This window comes from Alexandromys fortis, unplaced genomic scaffold (genome assembly GCF_014885135.2).
Source record: "Alexandromys fortis isolate MF-2015 unplaced genomic scaffold, M_Fortis_MF-2015_v1.1 scaffold_476, whole genome shotgun sequence".
NCBI lineage: Eukaryota > Metazoa > Chordata > Mammalia > Rodentia > Cricetidae > Alexandromys > Alexandromys fortis.
The window spans coordinates 131,786-156,092 of NW_026068383.1; the positions used below are offsets into that span (position 1 = coordinate 131,786).

Below are 24,307 nucleotides of genomic sequence, written 5' to 3' on the forward strand. Positions count from 1 at the left end.
TTCTGCCAGTTGTGAAATGCATGGCAGAAAGGTACCTCTAGAAGTCAAACTTCCTGCCGACCTCAGGTGACAGTAACAGTTCCTTACACTTACATGGAGGGCTGGGCTAGAAACCACCATTTCCTTAACACCCTAATCAGATGCCAACCTGAAAGGATCAGCATGTCCATATCTGCTTTCCCATTCTCTGTAATAGTGCCTATAGCTATCTCCCACTCAAGGGCTATAGCAGGGTGTATTCAGGCTCCCTGACATAATCCTTGTTCTCATGACACCAGAGTAGCAAAGGTCAACCACTTGGTTCCTTCTCATGATGGCACCTAGCCACTGTGATTAGGGAAGGGCACAATGAACATCCTGTGTGATGCCAACCTATCATGAAGCAGTCACTATCTCACTAAATTCCCCAGCGTGATGCCAGCCTTGCAAGAAGAGTGGGTTTGTCTTACGGGTAGGACTACCAGTCATGCTTTGGCTGAATCATCTGCTTTCTAAATAGGACTTCTTGAGTCCTGTGGAGTAGCTGAGAAAGGGGACCTGAAATAAAATCAATAGGTAATTTGGGGTGACTTTAAGAAAAGTTAACTTGAGTGGATTTCTGTCACTGCTAGGTAACAATGGGGAAGATAATGGTTGCTAGAACTACATCTCAGAATGGGCAGGCGCTGGGCTAGAGGTGGGTCTCTCCCAGGCATTCTGAGGAAGGCTAGAGAGCAGGAGGCAAGCAAGCACAGAGCTTAGGAGGCCTCACGGGCAGCTGAGGCGGCAGAGCCCAGCCATTCCCCTCCTGGCCGGACCACCAAAGCCTAGTGAAGAAAACTGAAGGTCCAGTTGATTGAATTTCAGTAATATGTCATAACAGACAGATAATCGTCCACTTGTTCATCAAGATGGAAAACTCAGATTCTAGCAATCAAGGAAATGACAAATCTGCAGCACAGCGCAGAAGGCAAGTGGATCGCTTGGATTGGGAAGAAGCTTTCTATTGATTTGTAAATAATCTGAGCGGAGAAGACTGTTGACTTCTGAGAGACAACAATTTGCTTGGCACCCCAGGTCAAAGTACTGCGGAGGAGCTGTTCAGAAGACTACAGCAAATTAAAGAGGGGCCGCCGCCGCCACCACCGCCACAGAGCTCAGAAGAAAATGAACACTCTTCAGATGAGGAGTCCAATGGTGACTTCGTAATAGATTGGCTTAGCTCTGTCAGACAGACTGTCAATACAACAAGAAGTGGTCAGAGAGGAAATCAGTACGGGAGGTCAGTGAGCCACACTAATCCAAACAGTGGTGATTTTAGATTCAGTTTAGAGACAAATGTTAACCGTAATAATGGAAGCCAAACCTCAGAGAATGAAAATGAACCATCTGCCACACGTCTTAGTGTAGAAAACATGGATTGCAGCCTCCAAAGGCAAGTGGAAATTTCAGCATCTGAGACATCATCTGCCAGAACACCTAGGTCAGAACACAGTTCTGCTGAAGCATTAACAGATGTGCCATCCACCAGAGGTCGGAGGGGGGCAAGAAGCTTGAAACCAGAACACCAGCGAAGAACCAGAGCCAGAGTTGAAAGAAGGTCTTCTCTGCACCCAGCAAATGAAATTCCACGAAGATCTCATCATAGCATCTCATCTCAGACTTTTGAGCAGCCTTTGGTAAACGAGATCGAGGGAAGTTCTAGAGCCCCTCACCATGGGACTTTGAGACACCAGATAACTGGACCTGAGTTGCTAGGTAGAGGTCGTTTTGTGGCTTCTGGGTCAAGAAATTCTGCCGCTCAAGGGACAAGCTCTTCAGACACAGATACCAATGGTGAAGCGGCAGGATCTGGTCAAAGACCTCCAACCAAAGACCTTCAAGTCAGAAGAGTTCTGCTGGCAGAAGACAGGCAGAGAAATAGCATAGCTAGCAGAACTCGGTCAAAGTCTCAGATCCCAAACAACACAGTCACTTATGAAAGTGAACCTGGAGGTTTTATAGGCACCTTTACACTTTCTGAACATGCAGCTGGGAGAACCTCTGTGAGTACTCACAGGTCTTCCACTCTTACAATCTTCAATAGTGGATGAAGGGAAACTACATCTCTTCCGATTCAAACCAGGTTAAGGCAGAGAACAACAGCTTTTGGTGAGCTTCCATGGAGTAGAAGAGGGAGCTCTGGTGGTAACAACTCTGCTTCCGTCTCCAGCTACAACCCTGGCTCCAGTTCCACTGATGAATATTCAGAAAGTATCTCACAGATGTTTGAAGGAGGTTTTGAAGTAACCCGACTTTACCCCTTTCATGACAACCACCTAACTAGAGGACTTACCAATGTCCAGATTAATAACTTGGCAATGAGAAGTTTTGGTGAAAACGATGCATTGAAGACATGTACTATTTGCATTACTGAATATACAGAAGGCGACAAACTTCGTGTGCTACCTTGCTCCCATGAGTACCACGTCCACTGCATCGATGGCTGGTTATTGGAGAATAACACCTTTCTCATTTGTCTCAGGGTTATCTTTTCTTCCTGGAATAGACATGGGGTTGTTTAATGAGAATAGAACTCTCGAAGCTTTGTTGCTGGAATAGTGACAAGCAAATGGAAATTGCTTCCTTTATCTCCATGTTTTTGCGCGGAGCTTTAATATAAAGTCACAACCTGAATTGCGTCATTGCTTTCTGAGGGAATCGTGTCTTTTCTCTAGTTTCTCTTTCAGGATAGAAAGAATATTTCAGACACGACGTGCATGTGGACACTTTTGAGTAGCACTCCTATCTCTTGGGTTCTGTAGGATGAATACAAGTATTTTTAGTGGGAGTTACTTTTTTTATTTGACCAAGTCCATGACTATTATATATTACTAGTGTTGCAGACATTAAAGATAAGGTTGTTCGTAAAGGTGTCAGGTGTCCAAAGTATTCTCTCTCAACCTTTGTAACAGGCAGAGAGTGCACACGTGAGGATGTCTATTTTTCCCCTTCAGTACAGTTCACTATGTTTATGATCAATAACAGTGTTGTAATTGAGTTACCTAGGAAATGGTTCTTTTCAGAAAACTGTTTTTAAATGTACATTGCTGTATCATGCTTCACTTGGCAAGGTCTCAGGAAAGAATATTTCTAAGTTTGCCACTTTAAATCTCGGTACTATGTTTCTATGTTCTCTCTGCATATTCGAAGGAACAAGTAGGCTGAGAGAATTCCTGATATAAAACCATTACAGCTGCTGCCTCCTTTCTACCCTGACATTTCTCTTTCCAGGAAGGCTTCCTCATGAATGGTCCACTGCGAATTCTTGAACCTAGCTTGCTTTTACACCTTGTGTTAACATAAACTATGCATGTACCTGAATATTCATTTCTTCAAACTTTATATCTTCCTGTCTATTCCTTATATCACCTTTGTCTGCTTCAGTAACGTGGACATTTATATATTAATCTGTTTAATCCAAAATTCATACCTCCAAAAAACAGAATGAAGAAGAGTCTCCCATTTCAGTCCTGATCAGGCCTGATCTCAGGCATGTTCAGAGTGATATGACCATGGATTAAGTGAGAAAATTTCTAAATAGCGATACACTTGTCATTCCAAGATAAATATACACTATGATTTTCATTTTCATCTGTTCAAAAGGCCTGTTATGTTTCTTCCGCCTATGGCTGCAAGCTCATTGATGCTATCTCCAATCCATAATACTGTAGTATTCAAGATATTCAAACACGTTCATTTCAGCTGCTGTTGCTATGTATTTCAGTTCACAGCCTCTAATGTTGAATCAGAAGCTGGCCTAAATTTGCAGCGATTTTCCAAACTCAGTCTCTCACAAGCTGGAATTAAAGGTATGGGCCATTCCCTCAACCTCCCTGTTCTGGTTCATAAGGCTTAGCTCTGATTTCCAACTTTAAGTTCCTATTTGATTCACCATTGTCCTCTTTATCCTCTCTCTGTGCTCTTTGTATTACACACTTGGTGGCCTTTATCATTGTGGCCTTGAAATCAAAGGACAAAAGAGCAAAACCAGTGGGGTACTTTCCACTTCTTATCAAATTTGCAATGGAGCTGGCTACAGAGGGACACAGTGTAGAATAATACCTCAAAATGTGGACTGTCCCTTGTATTTCCCTGTTGCGTATTACTCTGATAGCTGTGATTCTTTGTATCAGACTTGGTTCCTTTTTTGTATGCTATGTGGGGTAGGAGTGGAAAACCAAAGCTCCCTATCTCCACCAAGACTCTGGTTTCTATATCTTTTAGGGATAAGAATCTCAAGGAACAGGCTCGAGAAATGGCTTATTGGTTAAGAGCACTGGCTGCTTTCCTAAAGGTCCTGAGTTTAACTCCCAACAACCACATGGTGGCTCACAACCATCTGTAATGAGATCTGTGCTCTCTTCTGGCCTATAGGCATGCAGGCAGGCAGAATACTATATGCACAGTAAATAAATCTTTTTTAAAAAATTTTTAAAAAACTCAAGAAGCATTTGCTTCTGCTTTAAGTGACAATCCCATCGTTCTCTCCTTTCTAGAGTTCTCCACCCCCAGAGGGTAAATGGCCATTCTGCAGCACAAATCTAGTGGCTGAACATGTGTCGAATCACTGCAGTGCTCCAACAGGGTGGCTGAGCTGCATGTATAACTCCTATCCTATTCTAGGGCCTCTTTTCCAGTGGTGCACTGAAGTAAACTCACCACAACTCATGGAAACCACTTGAGAACATGTCAGAAAATACATTAGCATAATGTCACATAGGTGGTTTGAAACTGGCCACAGTGGACATGCTTTTACAACAGAGGTACTTCAATTGAGTTGCTAGACAATTGCTAGGGTGTCAAGGCCTTCCTTTGGCCAAGAGAAGGGAGGTGGGGATAGAGATCTTCTATCTTCCCAATCATTAAAATTCTCAATGGGGATCCTCTATTCTATTTTAATCCAACGTTGGTGTGTGGTTGGAGTGGAGGTGAAAGGTAAGATCAGTTCAGTTTAATCGAAAGTCAAGTAGCTCTTGGGGAGGTATCATCTACAGTAACCAGAGGCTTTAGACTGTTTATAATGCCTACCTACTATTTTAGTGTGGCGATATACCATGGGCTTTATAATTAATGTTTCATTTTGGACATATAGATAAAGAGATGACAGAGAGATAATAAATGAAGAGATGAATAGAAAGATAGGATAGAGGAAGAGAAGATAAAGAGATAATAGAGGAAGAGATGATAGAGAAAGAGATAACAGAAAGATAATAGAGGAAGAGACGAGAGAGATGATAGAGAAAGAAATGATAGACGAGAAAAAGAAATTATGGAGAATAGAGATGATAGAGAAAGAAATAATTAAGAGATAATAAAGAGATGAGAGAAAAAGAATGACAGAGACGATAAAGGAAGAGATTATAAAGAAAGAGTTTATAGAGAGATGATGAAGACATGATAAAAAAAGAGATGATAGAGAAAGATATGATAGAGGCAGACATGATAGAAAAAGATATGATAGAGAAAGAGCTGATAGAGAAAGAGATGCTAGAGAGAAAGATGATAGAGATAATAGAGAATTGTTAGAGAAAGAGATGGTAGGGAATGAGATGATAGAGAAAGAGATGATAGACAAAAATGATAGAGGAAGGGATGATAGAGAAAGAGATGACAGAGTCGTAAAGGATGGGATGATCTAGAAAGAGATGACAGAGAAAGAGACGATAGAAAGATAATAGAGAGATGATAAAGAAAGAGATAATAGAGAAAGAAATGATAAAGAAAGAGATGACAGATAGATAATAGAGGAAGAGATGATAGAGAAAGAGGTGATAGAGGAAGAGGTGATAGAAAAAAGATGATTATAGATGAAGAGATAATAGAGGAAGAGGTGAAGGAAAGATAATAGCAGAAGAGATTATAGAGGAAGAGATGATAGAGAAAGAGTTGACAGAAAGATCCTAGTAGAATAGATGATAGAGAAAGTTATGGCAGACTAGAGTAAGAAGTTATGAAGGATAGAGATGATAGAGAAAAAACATAGAAAAAGATATGTAAGAGAGATGATGAAGAGATGATAAAGAAAGAGATGATAGAGAAACATAAGATAGAGGAAGAGAAGATAGAGATAGAAGTGATAGAGAAAGAGATGATAGAAAAAGATATGATAGAGAAACAGATGGTAGAGAAAAAGATGAAAGAGCAAGAGATGATAGAGAGGTGTTAGAGAAAGAGATGATAGGTTAAAAAGATGATAGAGCAAGAAATGATGGAGGGAGAAATGATAGTGGAAGAGATGATAGATAAAGAGATGACAGAGATAATAAAGGAAGAGATAAAAAGAAAGAGATGATAGAGAAAGATATTAGAAAGATAATAGAGGAAGAGATAATAGAGAAAGAGATGATGATAAAGGAAGAGCTTTTGAAGAAAGAGATGATAGAGAAAGTGGTGATTATAGAGGAGGAAATTATGGAGGAAAAGATGATAGAGAAAAAGATGATAGACAATGACATAACAGAAAGATAATAGAGGAAGAGATGATAAAGTGATGATAGACAAAGTAATGATTGACTAGAGAAAGAAATTTTAGAGGATAGAGATGATAGAGAAAGAAATAATAGAAAGATGATAAAGAGATGAGAGAAAAAGAGATGACAGAAATGATAAAGCAAGAGATAATATATAAAGAGATGATTGAGAAAAAGATGATAGATGAAGATATGATAGAGAAAGATTATAGAGAAAGAGAGGATAGAGAGAAGATAGAGGAAGTGACGATAGAGAAAGATAATAGAGAAAGAGATGTAGAGAAAAAGATGATAGAGAAAGTGATGTTAGAGAAAGGGTGGTTGAAAAAGAGATGATAGCGAAAGAGTTGGTAGAGAAAGAGGTGATAGAGAAAGAGAAGATAGAGAAAGAATCACAGCAGAAGAAATGATTCAGGAAGAGATGATATAGAAAGAGATGATAGAGAAAGAGAGGACAGAAAGATAATAGAGGAAGAGGTGACCGAGAGGTGATAGAGAAAGAGATGATAGGGAAAGAGATGATAGAGAAAGAGATGATAGAAGAAGAAATGATGCAGGAAGAGATGACAGAGAAAAAGATGAAAAAGAGATAATAAAGGAAGAGATGATAAAGAATGAGATGATAGAGAATGATGTGATAGAGGAAGTAATTATATAGAAATAGATGATAGAGAGGTGAGAGAGAATGAGATGATAGGGAAATAGGTGATTGGGAAAGAGATGATAGAGAAAGAGATGATAGAAGAAGAAATGATGCAGGAAGAGATGATAGAGAAAGAGATGACAGAGAGAGTAGAGGAAGAGATGATAGAGGAAGAAATGATAGAGAAACATAATAGAAAGATACAAGAGGAAGAGATGATAGAGAAAGAGATGGCAGAAAGATAATAGAGGAAATGAAGGTAGAGAAACAGATGATAAAGAAAGTGATGATAGAGAAATAGATGATAGAAATAGGGATGATAGAGAGGTGATAGAGAAACAGATGATAGAGGAACAGATGATAAGGAAAGAGATGATAGAGGAAGAATGTTAGAGGAAGACATGTTTAGAGAAAGAATGGCAGAGAGAAAATAAAGAAAAATGATACAGAAAGACAAGATAGAGAAAGAGATGAAAGAGAAAGATAATAAAAAGATTATAGAGGAAGGGATATAGAGAAAGAGATGATATAGAAAGAGTTAAATGAAATATAATAGAGGAACATATGATAGAACAATGATAAAGAAAGAAATGATAGACTAGAGAAAGAAATAATGGGGGATAGAGATGATACAGCAAGTAAGAATTAAGAGATAATAAAGAGATGAGAGAAAAAGAAATGACAGACAATAAAGAAAGAGAAGATAAAGAAAGAGATGATAGAGAGATGATGAAGACATGATAAAGAAAGATATGATAGAGAAAGATATAAGAGAGGCAGGGATGATAGAGAAAGAGATGATAGAAAGATGATAGAGAATGAGATAATAGAGAGGTGTTAGAGAAAGAGATGATAGAGAAAGAGATATTAGACAAAAATTATAGAGGAAGGGATGATAGATAAAGTGATGACAGAGTGATAATAAGGGAAGGGATGATAGAGAAAGAGATGATAGAGAAAGAAATGATGGGGAAATAGATGACAGAGAGATAATAGAAGAAGAGATGATAGAGAAAGAGATAATAGTGGAAGAGATGTTAGAGAGAGATGATCATAAAGGAAGAGATGTTGATGATATACATGATAGAGAAAGAAATAATTGAGGAAGAGATGATAGAGAAAGAGGTGATAGATATAGAGGTGAGAGGGAAAGAGATGATTACAGATGAAGAGATGTTAGAGGAAGAGATGAAGGAACGATAATATCAGAAGAGATTATAGAGGAAGAGATGATAGAGAAAGAGTTGACAGAAAGATCCTAGCAGAATAGATGGTAGAGAAAGTGATGTTAGAGTAGAGTAAAAAGTTATGGAGGATAGTTATTGTAGAGAAATAAATCACAGAAAAAGAGATGTAAGAGAGATGATGATGAGATGATAAAGAGATGATAAAGAATGATATGATAGAGGCAGAGATGATAGAGAAAGAAGTGATAGAGAAAAAGATGATAGAAAAATATATTATAGACAAAGAGCTGACAGAGAAAGAGACGGTAGAGAAAAAGATGATACAGAAAGATAAAAGAGAGGTTTTAGAGACAGAGATGATAGGGAAAGAAATGATAGAGGAAAGGATGATAGAGAAAGAGATGACAGAGTGATAATAAAGGAAGAGATGATAGCGAAAGAGATGAATGAGAAAGAGATGACAGAAAGATAATAGAGGAAGAGATAATAGATAGATGAAAGAGAAAGAGATGATAGAGTACAGAAAGAAATTATGAAGGATAGAGATGATAGAGAAAGAAATATTAGAGAGTGATAAGAAGATGATAGAAAAGAGATGACAGAAATGATAAAGGAAGAGATGATAAAGAGATGATACAAAAAGATGATAGAGTAAGATGATAGAGAAAGAGATGTTAGAAAAGGAGACGATAGACAAAAAGATGGTAGAGAAGGGGAGGTAGAGAAAGAGATGATAGATAACGAGATGATAGAAAAAAGATGATAGAGGAAGATGATAGAGAAAGAGATGTTAGAAAAGGAGATGATAGACAAAAAGATGGTAGATAAGGGGAGGTAGAGAAAGAGATGATAGAGAAAGAGATGATGATAGAGGAAGAGATGATATAGTAATAGTTGATAAAGAAAGATGATACAGAAAGAGATGATAGAGAGTTGATAGAGAAAGAAGATTGACAATGATGATAGAGAAAGAGATGTCAGAGAGATAATTAAGGAGGAGATGATAAAGAATGAGGCGATGAAAGGAGACAGAGACAGAGACCCACATGGAGCACCGGACTGAAATCTCAAGGTCCAATTCAGGAGCAGAAGGAGAGAGAGCATGAGCAAGAAACTCAGGACCACGAGGGGTACACCCACACACTGAGACAATGGGGATGTTTTATCGGGAACTCACCAAGGCCAGCTGCCCTGGGTCTGAAAAAGCCTGGGATAAAACCAGACTCACTGAACATAGCAGAAATGAGAACTCAAGAACAATGGGAATGGGTTTTTGATCCTACTGCACATACTGGCTTTGTGGGAGCCTAGGCAGTTTGGATGCTCACCTTACTAGACCTGGATAGAGGTGGGTAGTCCTTGGACTTCCCACAGGGCAGGGAACCCTGATTGCTCTTTTAGCTGATGAGGGAGGGGGACTTGATTGAGTGAAGGGGCGGGAAATGGGAGGGGGTGTCTGGGAAAGAGAGAAATCTTTAATAAATAAATAAATTTTTAAAAAAAGAAAGCTTCTAATCGAAAAAAAGAATGAGATGATACAGAAAGACATGATAGAGGAAGTGATGATATAGAAGGAGATGATAGAGAGGTAGAGAAAATTAGATGATAGGGAAAAAGATGATAGGGAAAGAGATGATAGAAGAAATGATGCAGGAAGACATGACAGAGAAAGAGATGATAGAAAAGGAGCTGATACAGAGGTAAGAGAGAAAGAGATGATAGGGAAATAGATGATAGAGAAATATGATAGAGGAAAATGATAGAGGATGAGATGATAGAGAAAGAGATCACAGAGAGATAATAAAGGAAGGGGTGATAATGAAAGAGATGATAGAGTAAGAGATGATAGAGAAAGATAATAGAAAGATACTAGAGGAAGAGATGATAGAGAAAGAGATGATAGATAAAGAGGTGACAAAAATTAATAGAGGGAGTGATGATAGAGGGATGATAGAGAAAGAGATGATAGACTAGAAAAAGAAATTAAGGAGGATAGAGATGATAGAGAAAAATATCATAGAGAGATGTTAGAGGAAGACAAGATAGAGTGATGATGAAGGAAGAGATATTAAAAAAAGAGATGATAGAGGAAGAGATGATAGTGTAAGAAGTGATAGAGAAAGAGATGATAGAAAAAGTTGACAGGGAAAGAGATTATAGAGAAAGAGATAAAGATAGAGGAAGAGATGATAAAGGAAGTGATGGTAGAGAGGAGATAGAGAAAGAGATGGTAGAGAAAGAGATGGTAGAGAAAAGGATGTAGAAGAAAAGATGAGAAAGTGATAATAGAGAAAGAGATTATAGAGGAATAAATTATAGAGGAAGAGATGATAAAGAGGTGACAGAGAGAAAAATAAAGGGAGAGATGATAAAGAAAGTGTTGATGGAGAAAGAGATGGAAGATTAAGAGATGACAGAGAGATAATAGAGGAAGAGATGATAGAGAAAGAAATGACAGAAAGATAATAGCAGAAGAGATGATAAAATGATGATAGACTAGAGTAAGTTATTATGGAGGATAGAGATAATACAGGAAGAGGTCATAGAAAAAGAGATGAAAGATAATGAAGAGATCATAAAAAGCGATGATATAAAAAGATATGATAGAGGAAGAGATGACAGAGAAAGATGTGATAGAGAAAGAGACCATTTAAAAAAGAGATGATAGAGAAAGTGCTGAAAAAGAAAGAGATGGTAGAGAATAAGATGATAGAGAAAGAGATGATGGAGGTGGAAATGGTAGAGAAAGAGATGATATATAATGAGATGTAGGAGAGATAATAAAGGAAGAGATGAAAAGAAAAAGATGATAGTGAAAGATAATAGAAAGACAAAAAAGGAAGAGATGATAGAGAAAGATGATGAAGTGATGATGATAAAGGAAGGGGTGTTGAAGAAAGAGATGATAGAGAAAGAGGTGATAGAGAAAGAGGTGATAGAGAAAGAGATGATAGAGAAAAAGATGGTTGTAGAGAAGAAGATGATAGAGGATAAGATGATAGAGGAAGAGATGATGGAGAAAGAGGTGATATAGAAAGATGTGATAGAGAAAGAGATGATAGAAAAAGAGGTAATACAGAAAGATCCGGTAGAGAAAGAGATGGTAGGAAAAAGTTGAGAGAGAAAGGGATGATAAAGGAAGAGGTAATAAAGAGATGATAGAGAAAGAAATGATAGAGGAAGAGATGGTAGATTATGAGGTGATAGAGAAAGACATGATAGAGAAAGAGATGATAGATTATGAGGTGATAGAGAAAGACATGATAGAGAAAGAGATGATAGAGGAAGAGATGACAGAGAAAGAGATGACAGAGAGATAATAGAGGAAGAGACAATAGAGAAAGAGATGATAGAGTAATGGATGATAGATAATGAGATAACAGAAAGATAATAGAGGAAGAGATGATATAGAGATGGTTGAGAATATGATGGTTGACTAGAGAAAGAAATTGTCTAGGATAGATATGATAGAGAAAGAATAATAGAGAGATGATAAAGAGGTGAGAGGAAAAGAGATGACAGAAATGATAAAGGAAGAGATGATAAATAAATAGATGATAGAAAAATATGATAGAGGAAGATATGATAGAGAAAGAGATTATAGAGAAAGATTATAAAGCAAGAGATGGCAAAGAGATGATAGAGAAAGATGATAGCTAAAGATGATAGAGAAAGTGATGGTAGAGAAAATGATAGAGAAAGTGATGGTACAGAAAGGGAGGTTGAAAAAGAAATGATAGAGAAAGAGTTCATAGAGAAAGAGGTGATATTGAAAGAGATGATAGAGATAGAGATGGTAGAGAAAAAGATGATAGAGAAAGAAATGATAGAGAGGTGATAGAGAAAGAGATAGGGAAAGAGATTATAGAGAAAGATACGATAGAGGAAGAATTGATAGATTATGGGATGATAGAGAAAGAATGACAGACATATAATAAAGGAAAGGCTGATAAAGAAAGAGATGATAGAGAAAGTGATGATAGAGAAAGTGATGAAGATTGAGGAACAGATGATAGATAAATAGTTGAAAGAGAAAGGTTATAGCGGAAGAGATAATAGGGAAAGAGATGATAGGGAAAGAGATGATGGAGAAAGAGATGACAGAGAGATAATAAAGGAAGAGATGATAAAGAATGAGATGATAGAGAAAAATATGATAGAGGAAGTGATGATATAAAAAAAGACGATAGAGAGGTGAGAGCGAAATAGATGATAGGAAAATAGATGACAGAGTAAGAGATGATAGAGGAAAAATGATAGAGGATGAGATGATAGAGAAAGAGATCACAGAGAGATACTAACAGAAGTGAAGATAAAGAAAGAGGTGTTAGGGAAAGATAATAGAAAGATACTATAGGAAGAGTGATGGAAGAAGGACATTGGTTAATTATAATAAAGAAACTGCCTTGGCCCATTTTATTGGTTAGAACATAGTTGGGTGGAGTAAACAGAAGAGAATGCTGGGAGTCGCCATGATTCTCCCACTCCAGACAGACACAGGTTAAGATCCTCCCTGGCAAGCCACCTCGTGGGCTACACAGAATATTAGAAATGGGTTAGGTCAATATGTAAGAGCTAGCCAATAAGAGGCTACAGATAACGGGCCAGGCAGTGTTTAAAAAATATAGTTTCCGTGTAATTATTTCGGGGCATAACCTAGCCATGTGGGCGGCCGGGTGCCGGGGACACAGCCCTGCCACTCTAATCTCAACAGAAGAGATGATAGAGAAAGAGATGATAGAGAAAGAGATGACAGAAAGATAATAGAGGAAGTGATGATAGATGACAGAGAAAAAGATGATAGACGAGAGAAAGAAATTATGGAGGATAGAGATGATAGAGAAAAAATCATAGAGATGTTAGAGAAAGACATGATAGAGTAATAATAAATGATGAGATATTAAAGAAAGATATGATAGAGTAAAATGAGATAGAGAAAGAGATGATAGATAAAGAGATTATAAAGAAACAGATGTTAGAGAAATAGATGATAGAGTAAGAGATGATAGACAGGTGATAGAGAAAGAAATGATAGAGAGGTGAAAGAAAAAGAGATGATAGAGAAATAAATGATAGAAAAGGAGATTATATAGGAAGAAAGTATAGAAGACATGATAGAATAAGAGAGGACAGAGAGATAATAAAGAAAGAGATGATAAAGAAATAGTTGATAGAGAAAGACATGATAGAGAAAGAGATGACAGAAAGATAATAGAAGGGGAGATGATAGAGAAGGAGATGATAGGCTAGAGAAAGTTATTTATTTATTTATTTTGTTTTTCATGACAGGGTTTCTCTGTGGTTCTGGAACTAGCTCTTGTAGACCAAGCTGGTCTCAAACTCACAGAGATCTGCCTGCCTCTGCTTCACAAGTGCTGGGATTAAAGTCTGTGCCTCCACCGACCAGCTAGAGTAAGTTATTGTGGAGGATAGAGATAATAGAGAAAGAGGCCATAGAGAACGAGATGAAAGACAGATGGTGAAGAGATAATGAAGAAAGAGATGATATAAAAAGATATGACAGAGTAAGAGAAGATAGGGAAAGAAGTGATAGAGAAAGAGGTTATTTTAAAAAGAGCTGATAGAGAAAGAGCTGATAAAGAGATGGTCGAGAAAAAGATGATAGAGAAAAAGATGATAAAGACATGTTAGAGAAAGAGATGGGAGGGAAAGAGATGATAGAGAAAGAGATGATTGAGGGAGAAATGATAGAGGAAGAGATGATAGAAAAAGAGATGGCAGAGAGATAATAAAGGAAGAGATGAAAAGAGATGATAGAGAAAGAGAATAGAAGACATGATAAAGAACGAGATGATAGAAAAAGAGATGATGATAAAGGAGGAGTTGTTGAAGAAAGAGATGATAAAGAAAGACGTGATAGAGAAAAAGATGATAGAGAAAGAAATGATTCTTGAGGAAGAAATGATAGAGGAAGAGATGACAGAGAAAGAAATGACAGAGAGATTATATAGGAAGAGAGGATAGAGAGATGAAAGAGAAAGACGTGATAGACTAGAGAAAGAAATTATTCAGGGTAGAGATGATCGAGAAAGAAATAATAAAGAAAAGTTAGAGAAAGAGATGATAGAGAAAGAGAAAACAGAGATGAAAAAGAAGAGATATTAAAGAAAATGGTGATAGAGGAATAGATGATAGGGTAAGAAGTGATAGAGGAAGAGATGATAGAGAAAGAGGTGAAGATAAAGGAAGAGATGTTGAAGAAAGATATGATAGACAAAGAAATGAAAGATGAAGAGATGATAAAGACATGATAGAGAAAGAGATAATAGATAAAGAGATGATGATAGAGGAAGAGATGTTAAAGGAAGAGATGAAAGAAGAAGAGATGTTAGAGGAAGAGATGATAGAGAAAAATATGATAGAAAAAAGATGATAGAGCTGGAAGGTGGTGGTGCATGCCTTTAATCCCAGCACTTGGGAGGCAGAGGCAGGCGGATCTCTGTGAGTTTGATACCATCCTGGTCTACAAGTGCTAGGTCCAGGCAGGCTCCAAAACCACAGAGAAAACCTGTCTCATAAAAAACAAAAGAAAAGAAAATAAAAAGATGATAGAGAAAGAGATATCAGAAAGATAATAGAGGAAGAGATGATAGAGAGATGACAGAGAAAGAAATAATAAACTAGACAAAGATATTACGGAGGATAGAGATGATAGAGAAAGAAATATAGAGCGATGATAGAGACGAAAGAAAATGAGATAACAGATGATAAAAAGAGATGATAGAGAAAGATGATAAAGAGATGATAGAGAAAGAGATGATATAGAGGTGATAGAGAAAGAGATGATAGATGATAGAGAAAGAGATGATAGAGAATGAAATGATAGAGGAAGAGATGACAGAGATAGAGATGAAAAAGTGATAATAATGGTGATAGAGAAGGAAATGTTAGAGAAAAAGGGTAGAGAAAGAGCAAATAGAGTAAGAGATGATAGAGAAAGTGATGAAGATAGAGGAAGAGATGATAGAGAAAGAGATGGTAGAGAAAAAGATGATAGAGAAAGAGATGATAGAAAAGTGATAGAGAATGAGATGATAAAGATAGAGATGACAGAGAAGTAAGAGGGAAAAAGATGATAGAGGAATAAATGATAGAGGAAGAGATGATAGAGAAAGATAAGAGAAAGATATTAGAGATAGAGATGATAGAAAAACAGATGATAGAGAAAGAGATGACAGAAAGATAATAGAGGAAGACATGATAGAGAGATGATAGAGAAAGTGATGATAGATTAGAGAAAGAAATTATGGAGGATAGAGATGATAGAGAAAGAAGTAATGGAGAGATGTTAGAGAAATACATGACAGAGAAAGAGATGACAGAGAGATGATAAAGGAAGAGATATTAAAGAAAGAGATAATAGAGTGAGAGATGATACAGTAAGAAGTGATAAAGAAACAAAAGAGAAAAAAACAAAAAACAAAAAGAAGTGATAAAGAGGATAAAGTGTTGATAGAGAAAGAGATGATAAAGGAAGAGGTGTTGAAGAAAAATGATAGAGAAAAAGATGATAGAAAAAGATATAACAGAAATATAATAGAGGAAGCGATGATAGATGATAGAGAAAGAGATGATAGACTAGAGAAAGAAATTATGGAGGATAGAGATGATAGAGAAAGAAATAATGGAGAGATGATAAACAGAGAATAGAAAAAGAGATGACAGACATGATAAAGGAAGAGGTGATAAAGAAAGAGAATATAGAGAAAGAGGTGATAGAGTAAGAGATAATAGAGAAAGATGATAGTGAAAGATGATAGATGAAGTGATGGTAGAGAAAGGGAGGTACAGAAATAGATGATAGAGAAAGAGATGAAGATAGAGGAAGAGATGATAGAGAAAGAGTTGCTAGAGAAAGAGCTGATAGAGAAGAGTTGATAAAGAGATGATAGAGGAAGAAATGATAGAGGGAGAGATGATACAGAAAGAGATGACAGAGCAATAATAAAGGAAGAGATGATAAAGAGGTGATAGAGAAAGATGATAGAGAAAGAGATGATAGAGAAAGAGACGGTAAAAAAATAGGGAAAGAGATGATAGAGGAAGAAATGATAGAGGAAGAGCCAATAGAGAAAGAGATGGCAGAGCGATAATAAAGGAAGAAATGATAGAGAAAGAAATGATAGAGAAAGAGAGGAAGATAGAGGAAGAGAGGAAGATAGAGGAAGAAATTATAAAGAGTTGGTAGAGAAAAAGGTGATAGAGAAAGAGATGATAGCGAAAGTAATGATAGGGAAAGAGATGATAGGGAAAGAGATGATAGAAGAAGAAATGATAGAGGAAGAGATGATAGAGAAAAAGTGATAGAGAAAGAGATGATAGAAAGATATGATAGAGAAAGAGATGGTAGAGAAAACGATGATAGAGAAAGAGATGATAGAGAGGTGATAGAGAAAGAAATGATAAGGAAAGAGATGTCAGAGAAAGAGATGATGGAGGAAGAAATGATAGAAGAGATGATAGATAAAGAGATAACAGAGAGATAATAAAGGAAGAGATGATAGAGAAAGAGATAATGGTAAAGGAAGAGTTGTTGAAGAAAGAGATGATAGAGAAAGAGGTGAGGGAGAAAGAAATGATAGAGAAAGAGATGATTATATAGGAGGAGATGATAGACATTGAAATAATGGAGAAAAAGATGATAGAAGAAGAGATGACAGAGGAAGAGATGGTAGAGAAAGAGAGATAAAGGTTGAATGCCTGTATAATCTGGACATTACACAGTGTTTTAGAAAGTTACAACAAGCAGCTATGTTTGCGTATTGAAGTTGGACTTTTCCCAAATAACCACACAGTTACTTCTTATTAATTGTATATGCTCAGTCAATCGCTTGGATGTGTTTTAAGCTAGTTCAGAGAGCCTTAATTAACCTACTTCTATTAACCTATGTGCTTATAGGGATTCCTGAGAACACAGTTTATTGTTCATAGGTTCTCAGAAAGAATTTGGCCACATTGGAATTAGGTTGTAATAGAAAAGTCCACTTGTTGTGATTTGTGTAGGTAGGAAGGGTGTTCGGCTAGGTGAGCAGGTTAAATATTGGATAATTTGAATGATTTCAGTAAATGAGTCCAGACTTACCTGGTAACTGGGGCAGTGGAGACTAAGGCTAGGGAAATACTCATGAAGGGGTGGAGATGGAGGGCGAGTTGGCTTCTGTGTTTTTACATGGGAAAGGCACTAATCCAAAGAGTATTTACTATATTTAGACCTAGAGCAGGGCATTGTCTCCAGGATCAGCAAAAGCATATGAGGTCACACCATCAGAATCACAGACAAAAAAAAAAAGCCTGATTAAAATGATCTTTTGTAAAATATTTCCTTAATTTATTTTCTGTATGGATGTCTGATTCAGGGGTATCCCTTTGAGAACAGATCCATGGTAGAAAATAAAGGAGTAAAGGCACTGAAATCCCAAGGCAGAAGTAGTTATAATAGCCTTTGTTATCTAGAGCTGGGTGTGGAATCCGTGCTCTCAGAATTCCAAGCAGGCTCTGACTGCTGAGCCACACCATCAGTCTTGCAACTGACTTTTCAAGGCCACCATAAGTGTGGAGTTTGTTGCCTCCACTCCCTGTACTATGCACTGCCAGTATTCTTTCCCAGTTGAAGCTCCTGTTATGACCACCTGCATGCTGATGGACTCAGTCTTGGGTCAAAGGCCCAGACTTGACTGGTTTTGTTTATTCCTCACTTATTTCCTGGCTGCTTAGGTAAAAGAAATAGAAGAACCAGAGGGAAGGGGAAGAAGAACAATGGATTATATGAGGTTCTTTATCCTGGCCACGCAGGTGACTTTGTACTTCAGGTCAGCAATATTGTCATTGCCTTTTCCTGGAAAGGGTTCATTCCTTTTGGTGATTAAATATCTGTTTGTCAGGGATTGTGTCATGCTGTCATACTTAGGAGAGAAAATTGGGAACATAGGAGTGAGGGTAATAGTGAGGGAAGCAGGGAAGAGGAGCAGAGAAGGGGAAGTGGGAGAATCTGAGGGAATGGAATGATCGAGATGGGGGAAGGATAGAGAGGGAGAGCAAGGAAAGAGATATCTAGATTGAGGGAGTCATTGTGGGGCTAGCAAGAAACCTGGTATGAGAAAGTTCCAGGCATCCACAAGGAGAACCCAGCTAACAACCCAAGCAATTGTGGAAAAGGTGCCTGAACTGGCCGTGCCCTATAATCAGATTGATGACTCTCTTAAACAGAAACTTCATCCAGCAACTGATGAAAGGAGATGCAAAGATATACTGGCAAGCACTAGTCTGAGCTTCCAAAGTCTAGTCAAAGGGAGGGGGGAATGATAATATGAAAACAGGAGTCAAGACCATGATGGGGATACCCAGTGACACAGCTTACCTGAACTAATGGAAGTTCACTACTTCAGGCCTAACAGTAGAGGAACCAGCGTAGGACCGAATTAGGCCCTCTGAATGTGGGTGACAGTTGTATGACTGTGGCAGCTGTGAGACCAGGATTTAACCCTACTGCTTGTCTACTGGCTCTTTGGAACCCATTCTCTTTGGAGAGATAGCTTGCTCAGCCTAAATATAGTATGAAGGGTCTTTGTCCTATCTAAAAGCAATGGGCCAGACATTATTGACTTCCCATAGGAAGTGTCACCCTCTCTAAGGAGTTGACGGTGGGAGAGCTGAAGTGGTGGAAGGAGGTTAGGGAGTAGGAACTAGCCTTGGTAAGTAAAATGAGAAAATATATATTTTATTAAAAATTAAATAAATTAAAGAAATATTGAAGCATGAATTTAGGAGTTAATCAAATCTTTCTCTTCCTGTTTAAATTTTTTGAGAGTAGGTCTTAATATATACCCACAGTAGGCACTATGTAGAACAGCCTGGCCTTGAACTCACAGACATCTCTCTGTCTCTGACTAGCAGATACTGGGATTAAAAGCATGTGTTCCCATACCTCGTCCAAACTGATTTGAATTTAATTTTGCTATGTACCTTCTGAATTTGAATCAATAATTTTAACATATGTGTTGTATATGTTCTTAACAATGTTATTAATAAAATCACATATATGTGAGTTCAAAAAATAAATCATATGCCAGAAAAGTATATGTGGATTTTAGTGATATCTTCTTGACTTTGGTAATCTTTTATTTTGTAAATGTAATCATTCAAACTTCAGTTTTGTAGGTGTACTTTTATATAGTATATCTCTAAAGTAAAGTTCAATATCATCTCAATATGGAGGAACTATGAATAAAATTCTGAAACATAACTATATTTTTGTTGGTTGATCTGGAATGCAGTATGTTATCTTTTAAAGTGTGAAGTAATAAAGAAACATCGATTTTTGTTTTTGTTAACTTGATGTGGAATTCCCCACTGTATGCTGTGAATATTATTGGTTAATAAAGGAACTGCTTTGAGCCTATAGCAGAGCTATAGGGGAATATACCTAGGTGGAGAAAACTAAACTGAATGTTAGGAGAAAGAAAGGTGAAGTTAGAGAAATGCTATGTAGCCCCAACAGAGACAGATGCCAGAATTTTAGCTGGTAAGCAAAAGTCACGTGACCATACACAGATGAATTGAAATGGCTAAAGTAATATGCAGGATTTAGCCAATAAGAAACTAGATGTATGATAAACCTTTTCCCATCCCTTTACACTGCTTCCTATGTATAACCCCAGCAGCACAGACATTAAGGGCAACATTGAATAAATGGGACGTACTGAAACTGAGAAGCTTCTGCAAAGCAAAGGACACTGTCACTAAGACAAAAAGGAAACCCACTGACTGGGAGAAGATCTTCACCACCCCCGCAACAGACAAAGGTCTGATCTCCAAAATATATAAAGAACTCAAGAAACTAGACGTTAAAATGCTAATTAACCCAATTAAAAAATGGGGCACTGACCTGAACAGAGAATTCTCAACAGATGAAATTCAAATGGCTAAAAGACACTTAAGGATATGCTCAACCTCCTTAGCGATCAGGGAAATGCAAATCAAAACAACTTTGAGATATCATCTTACACCTGTCAGAATGGCTAAAATCAAAAACACCAATGATATCCTTTGCTGGAGAGGTTGTGGAGAAAGGGGTACCCTCATCCATTGCTGGTGGGAATGCAAACTTGTGCAACCACTTTGGAAAGCAGTGTGGCGGTTTCTCAGGAAATTCGGGATCAACCTACCCCTGGACCCAGCAATGCCACTCTTGGGAATATACCCAAGAGATGCCCGATCATATGACAGGGGCATTTGTTCAACTATGTTCATAGCAGCATTATTTGTAATAGCCAGAACCTGGAAACAACCTAGATGTCCTTCAATGGAAGAATGGATGAAGAAAGTGTGGAATATATACACATTAGAATACTACTCAGCGGTAAAAAACAATGACTTCTCGAATTTTGCATGCAAATGGATGGAAATAGAACACACTATCCTGAGTGAGGTAACCCAGACCCAAAAAGATGAACTTGGGATGTACTCACTCATAATTGGTTTCTAGAGATAAATAAAGGTCAGTGAGTCTATAATTTGATCTCCTAAAGAAGCTAAATAAGAAGGTGATCCCAAAGAAAAACATATAGCTATCCTCCTGATTATGGGAAGTAGACAAGATTGCCGGGCAAAAAATGGGATCTTGGGGGAGGGGGGGGAGGGAGGTAAGGGGAGATGGGGAGAGAAAAGTGAGAAGGGGAGGTTGGGGGGAACTTGGGAAACGGGATGTTTGGGATAAAGGAAGGTCGGATAGGGGAGCAGGGAAGCACACATCTTAATTAAGGGAGCCATCTCAGGGTTGGCAAGAGATTTGGTGCTCCCAGGTGCCCAGGGCGATGTCCCCAGTTAGTTCCTGGGGCAGCTGAGGACAGAGAACCTGAAATGACCCTATCCTATGGCCATACTGATGAATATATTGCATATAACCATACAACATTCATCTGGAGATGAACTTCTTCAGTTGAGAATTCTCTCTTCAGATCAGTACCCCATTTTTTAATTGGGTTAATTAGTATTTTAAAGTGTAGTTTCTTGAGTTCTTTATATATTTTGCAGATCAGACCTTTGTTGCTGGTTTGGTGAAGGTCTTCTCCCAATCAGTAGGTTGCCTTTTTGTCTTAATGACAGTGTCCTTTGCTGTACAGAAGCATCTCAGTTTTAGAAGGTCCCATTTATTCAATGTTGCCCTTATTGTCTGTGCTACAGGGGTTATACATAGGAAGTGTTCTCCTTTGCTCTTATGTTGTAGACTATTTCCCACTTTCTCCTCTATCAGGTTCAGTGTGTTCAGATTGATATTGAGGTCTTTAATCCATTTGGACTTGAGTTTTGTGCATGGTGATAGATATGGATCTATTTTCATTCTTCGACATGTTGACAACCAGTTCTGCCAGCACCATTTGTTGAAGATGCTTGCTTTCTTCCATTGTGTATTTTAGCACCTTTGTCAAAAATCAGTTGTTCATAAATTTGTGGGTAAATATTTGAGGCCTTCTACTAGATTCCATTGGTCAACTTCTCTGTTTTTATGCCAGTACCAAGCTGTTTTCATTATTATAGCTCTGTAATAAGACTTTGAAGTCAGGGATGGTAATGCCTCCAGAAGTTCATTTATTATATAGGATTGTTTTGGCTATCCTGGGTTTTTTGTTTTTTCCATATAAAGTTGATTATTGTTCTCTCAAGGTCTGTGAAGAATTTTGTTGGGATTTTGATGGAGATTGCATTGAATTTATAGATTGTCTTCGCTAGAATTGCCATTTTTACTATGTTGATCCTACAAATCAAAGAGCATGGGAGGTCTTTCTATTTTCTGGTGTCCTCTTCAATTTCTTTCTTTAATGCCTTAAAGTTCTTGTCATATAGATCTTCCACTGCCTTGGTTAGAGTTACCCCAAGATACTTTATGCTATGTGTGGCTATTGTAAAAGGTGAAGTTTCTCTGCTTTCCCTCTCTGCTTCTCTATCGTTTGTGTATAGGAAGGCTACTGATTTTTTTGAGTTGATCTTGTAGCCTGCCACTTCACTGAAGTTATTTATCAGTTGTCAGAGTTCTTTGGTAGTTGTTTGGGGGTCACTAATATACACTATCATATCATCTGCAAATAAAGAAAGTTTGACTTTTCCCTTTTAGATTAGAATCCCCTTGATCTCCTGATCGTGTATTATTGCTATTACTAGAACTTCACGAACTATGTTAAGGAGATATGATGAGAGCGGACAGCATTGTCTTGTTCCTGAATTTAGTGGAATGACTTTGAGTTTCTCTCCATTTAATGTGATATTAGCTGTTGGCTTGCTGTATATTGCTTTTATTATATTTAGTTATGATCCTTGTATCCCTAACCTCTCCAAAACCTTTATCATAAAGGGGTGTTGAATTTTGTAAGATGCTTTTTCTGCATCCAATGAAATGATCACGTCTTTTTTTCTTTCAGTTTATTTATATGATGGATTACATTGATAGATTTTCATATGTTGAACCAGCCCTGCATCTCAAGGATGAAGCCGGTTTTAATGTAATGGATAACTTTTTTTCATGTGTTCTTGGATTCTGTTTGCCAGAATTTCATTGAGAATTTTTGCATCGATGTTCATGAGTGAGATTGGCCTGTAATTCTCTTTCTTGGTTGGGTCTTTGTGTGGTTTTGGAATCAGGGTGACTGTAGCTTCATAAAAAGTGTTTGGCAATGACTCTTCTGTTTCTGTTATGTGAAATACATTAAGGAGTATAGGGGGAAAAAAAGGAGTATAGGTATCAGCTCTTCTTGGAAGTTCTGATAAAATTCTGCATTAAATCATCAATCAGGTTCTGGGCTTTTTTTGGTTGGGAGGGCCCAGACCATTCTATCTAGTACCATCTCTGGGCTGGTGGTCCTCATTTCTGTAAGAAAGCAGGGTGAGCAAGCCATGATGAACAAGCTAGTAAGCAGCACCCCTCAATGGCCTATGCATCAGCTCCTGTCTCCAGGTTCCTACTCTGCTTGAATTCCTGCCCTAGTTTCATCCAGTGCTATGGAAGTGCACCAAATAAACATATTCCTCCCAGAGATAATTTGGTCATAATGTTTCACTGAAGCAATAGAAATCCTAAGACAGTTGCCCTAATTTGCCCTCCACACTTCTGAACAAAGCTTTACAAATACAAGCCTTTGACTGTTCTCATGTTTTCAGACAAGGTCTCACTGTACAGCACAAACTGGCCTTCAGTTTTCTAGTCTACCTTTGCTGCCCTCTAGTGCCAGGATGTATTATTGTGAGCCTCCAATCCAGGCAAAGTTACATGTTTTTTTTGTTGTTGTTGTTGTTGTTGTTTTTTTTGTTTTTGTTTTTGTTTTTTTTTTTTCCTGTATGAAATGCATTGTGTGCGGTTCCTGGACCACAAATAAGGATCCAGTGAGGACTTGTGACAGGCCACACAGAGACACTTGAGAAAACCTCTGACTGTAAGAAAATGATTGCATACCAATTTAATTTAATCTAGCAATTCAGTACTGTGAACCCGAGAAATTTTCTTTTGCTTTTTTCCTAATGCCATTTGTGTACAGTTCTGTCTGTACAGGGGGGTGAGCGTATTTATGTGTACACAGTAGCACTTCTATACGTAGGCATTCTTGTACATGTAAAACCTAGAGGGCAACATCTAGTTTAATTACATAGGACCTAACAACATGTTTCTTTGAAAGAAATCTCTTTTGGGGACTGAATTTTACCCATTAGGTCAGGTTGTCTTGCCAGTGAGTCCCAGGGATTCCCCTATTTTTTTTCTATCCTTGACACTAGGGTTATAAGTATAAACCCTTATGGCTCAAAGAGTTTTAAAATGGACTATTTATTTAATTTGTTCAAGGATTATGTGACCTGCCACAGTGAACATGGGACATCAAAGAACAACTTGTTTGTTTGTCCTCTCCATTCATGATGTTGGTTCCAGGCATCCACTATAAGTCATCAAGTATGACACCAAGTACCTTTAACCACTGAGCAAT

The 24,307-nt window shown here is 37.7% G+C and overlaps 1 protein-coding gene across 1 annotated transcript; it reads left to right on the forward strand.

Moving 5' to 3' along the window:
• The first annotated feature begins 890 nt into the window (after nt 1-890).
• Nucleotides 891-2,543, forward strand: LOC126495521 (E3 ubiquitin-protein ligase RLIM-like). Its single transcript, XM_050133110.1, is given in 1 exon segment — nt 891-2,543. A coding segment is annotated over 1 exon segment (1,653 nt).
• Nucleotides 2,544-24,307: the final 21,764 nt, after the last annotated feature.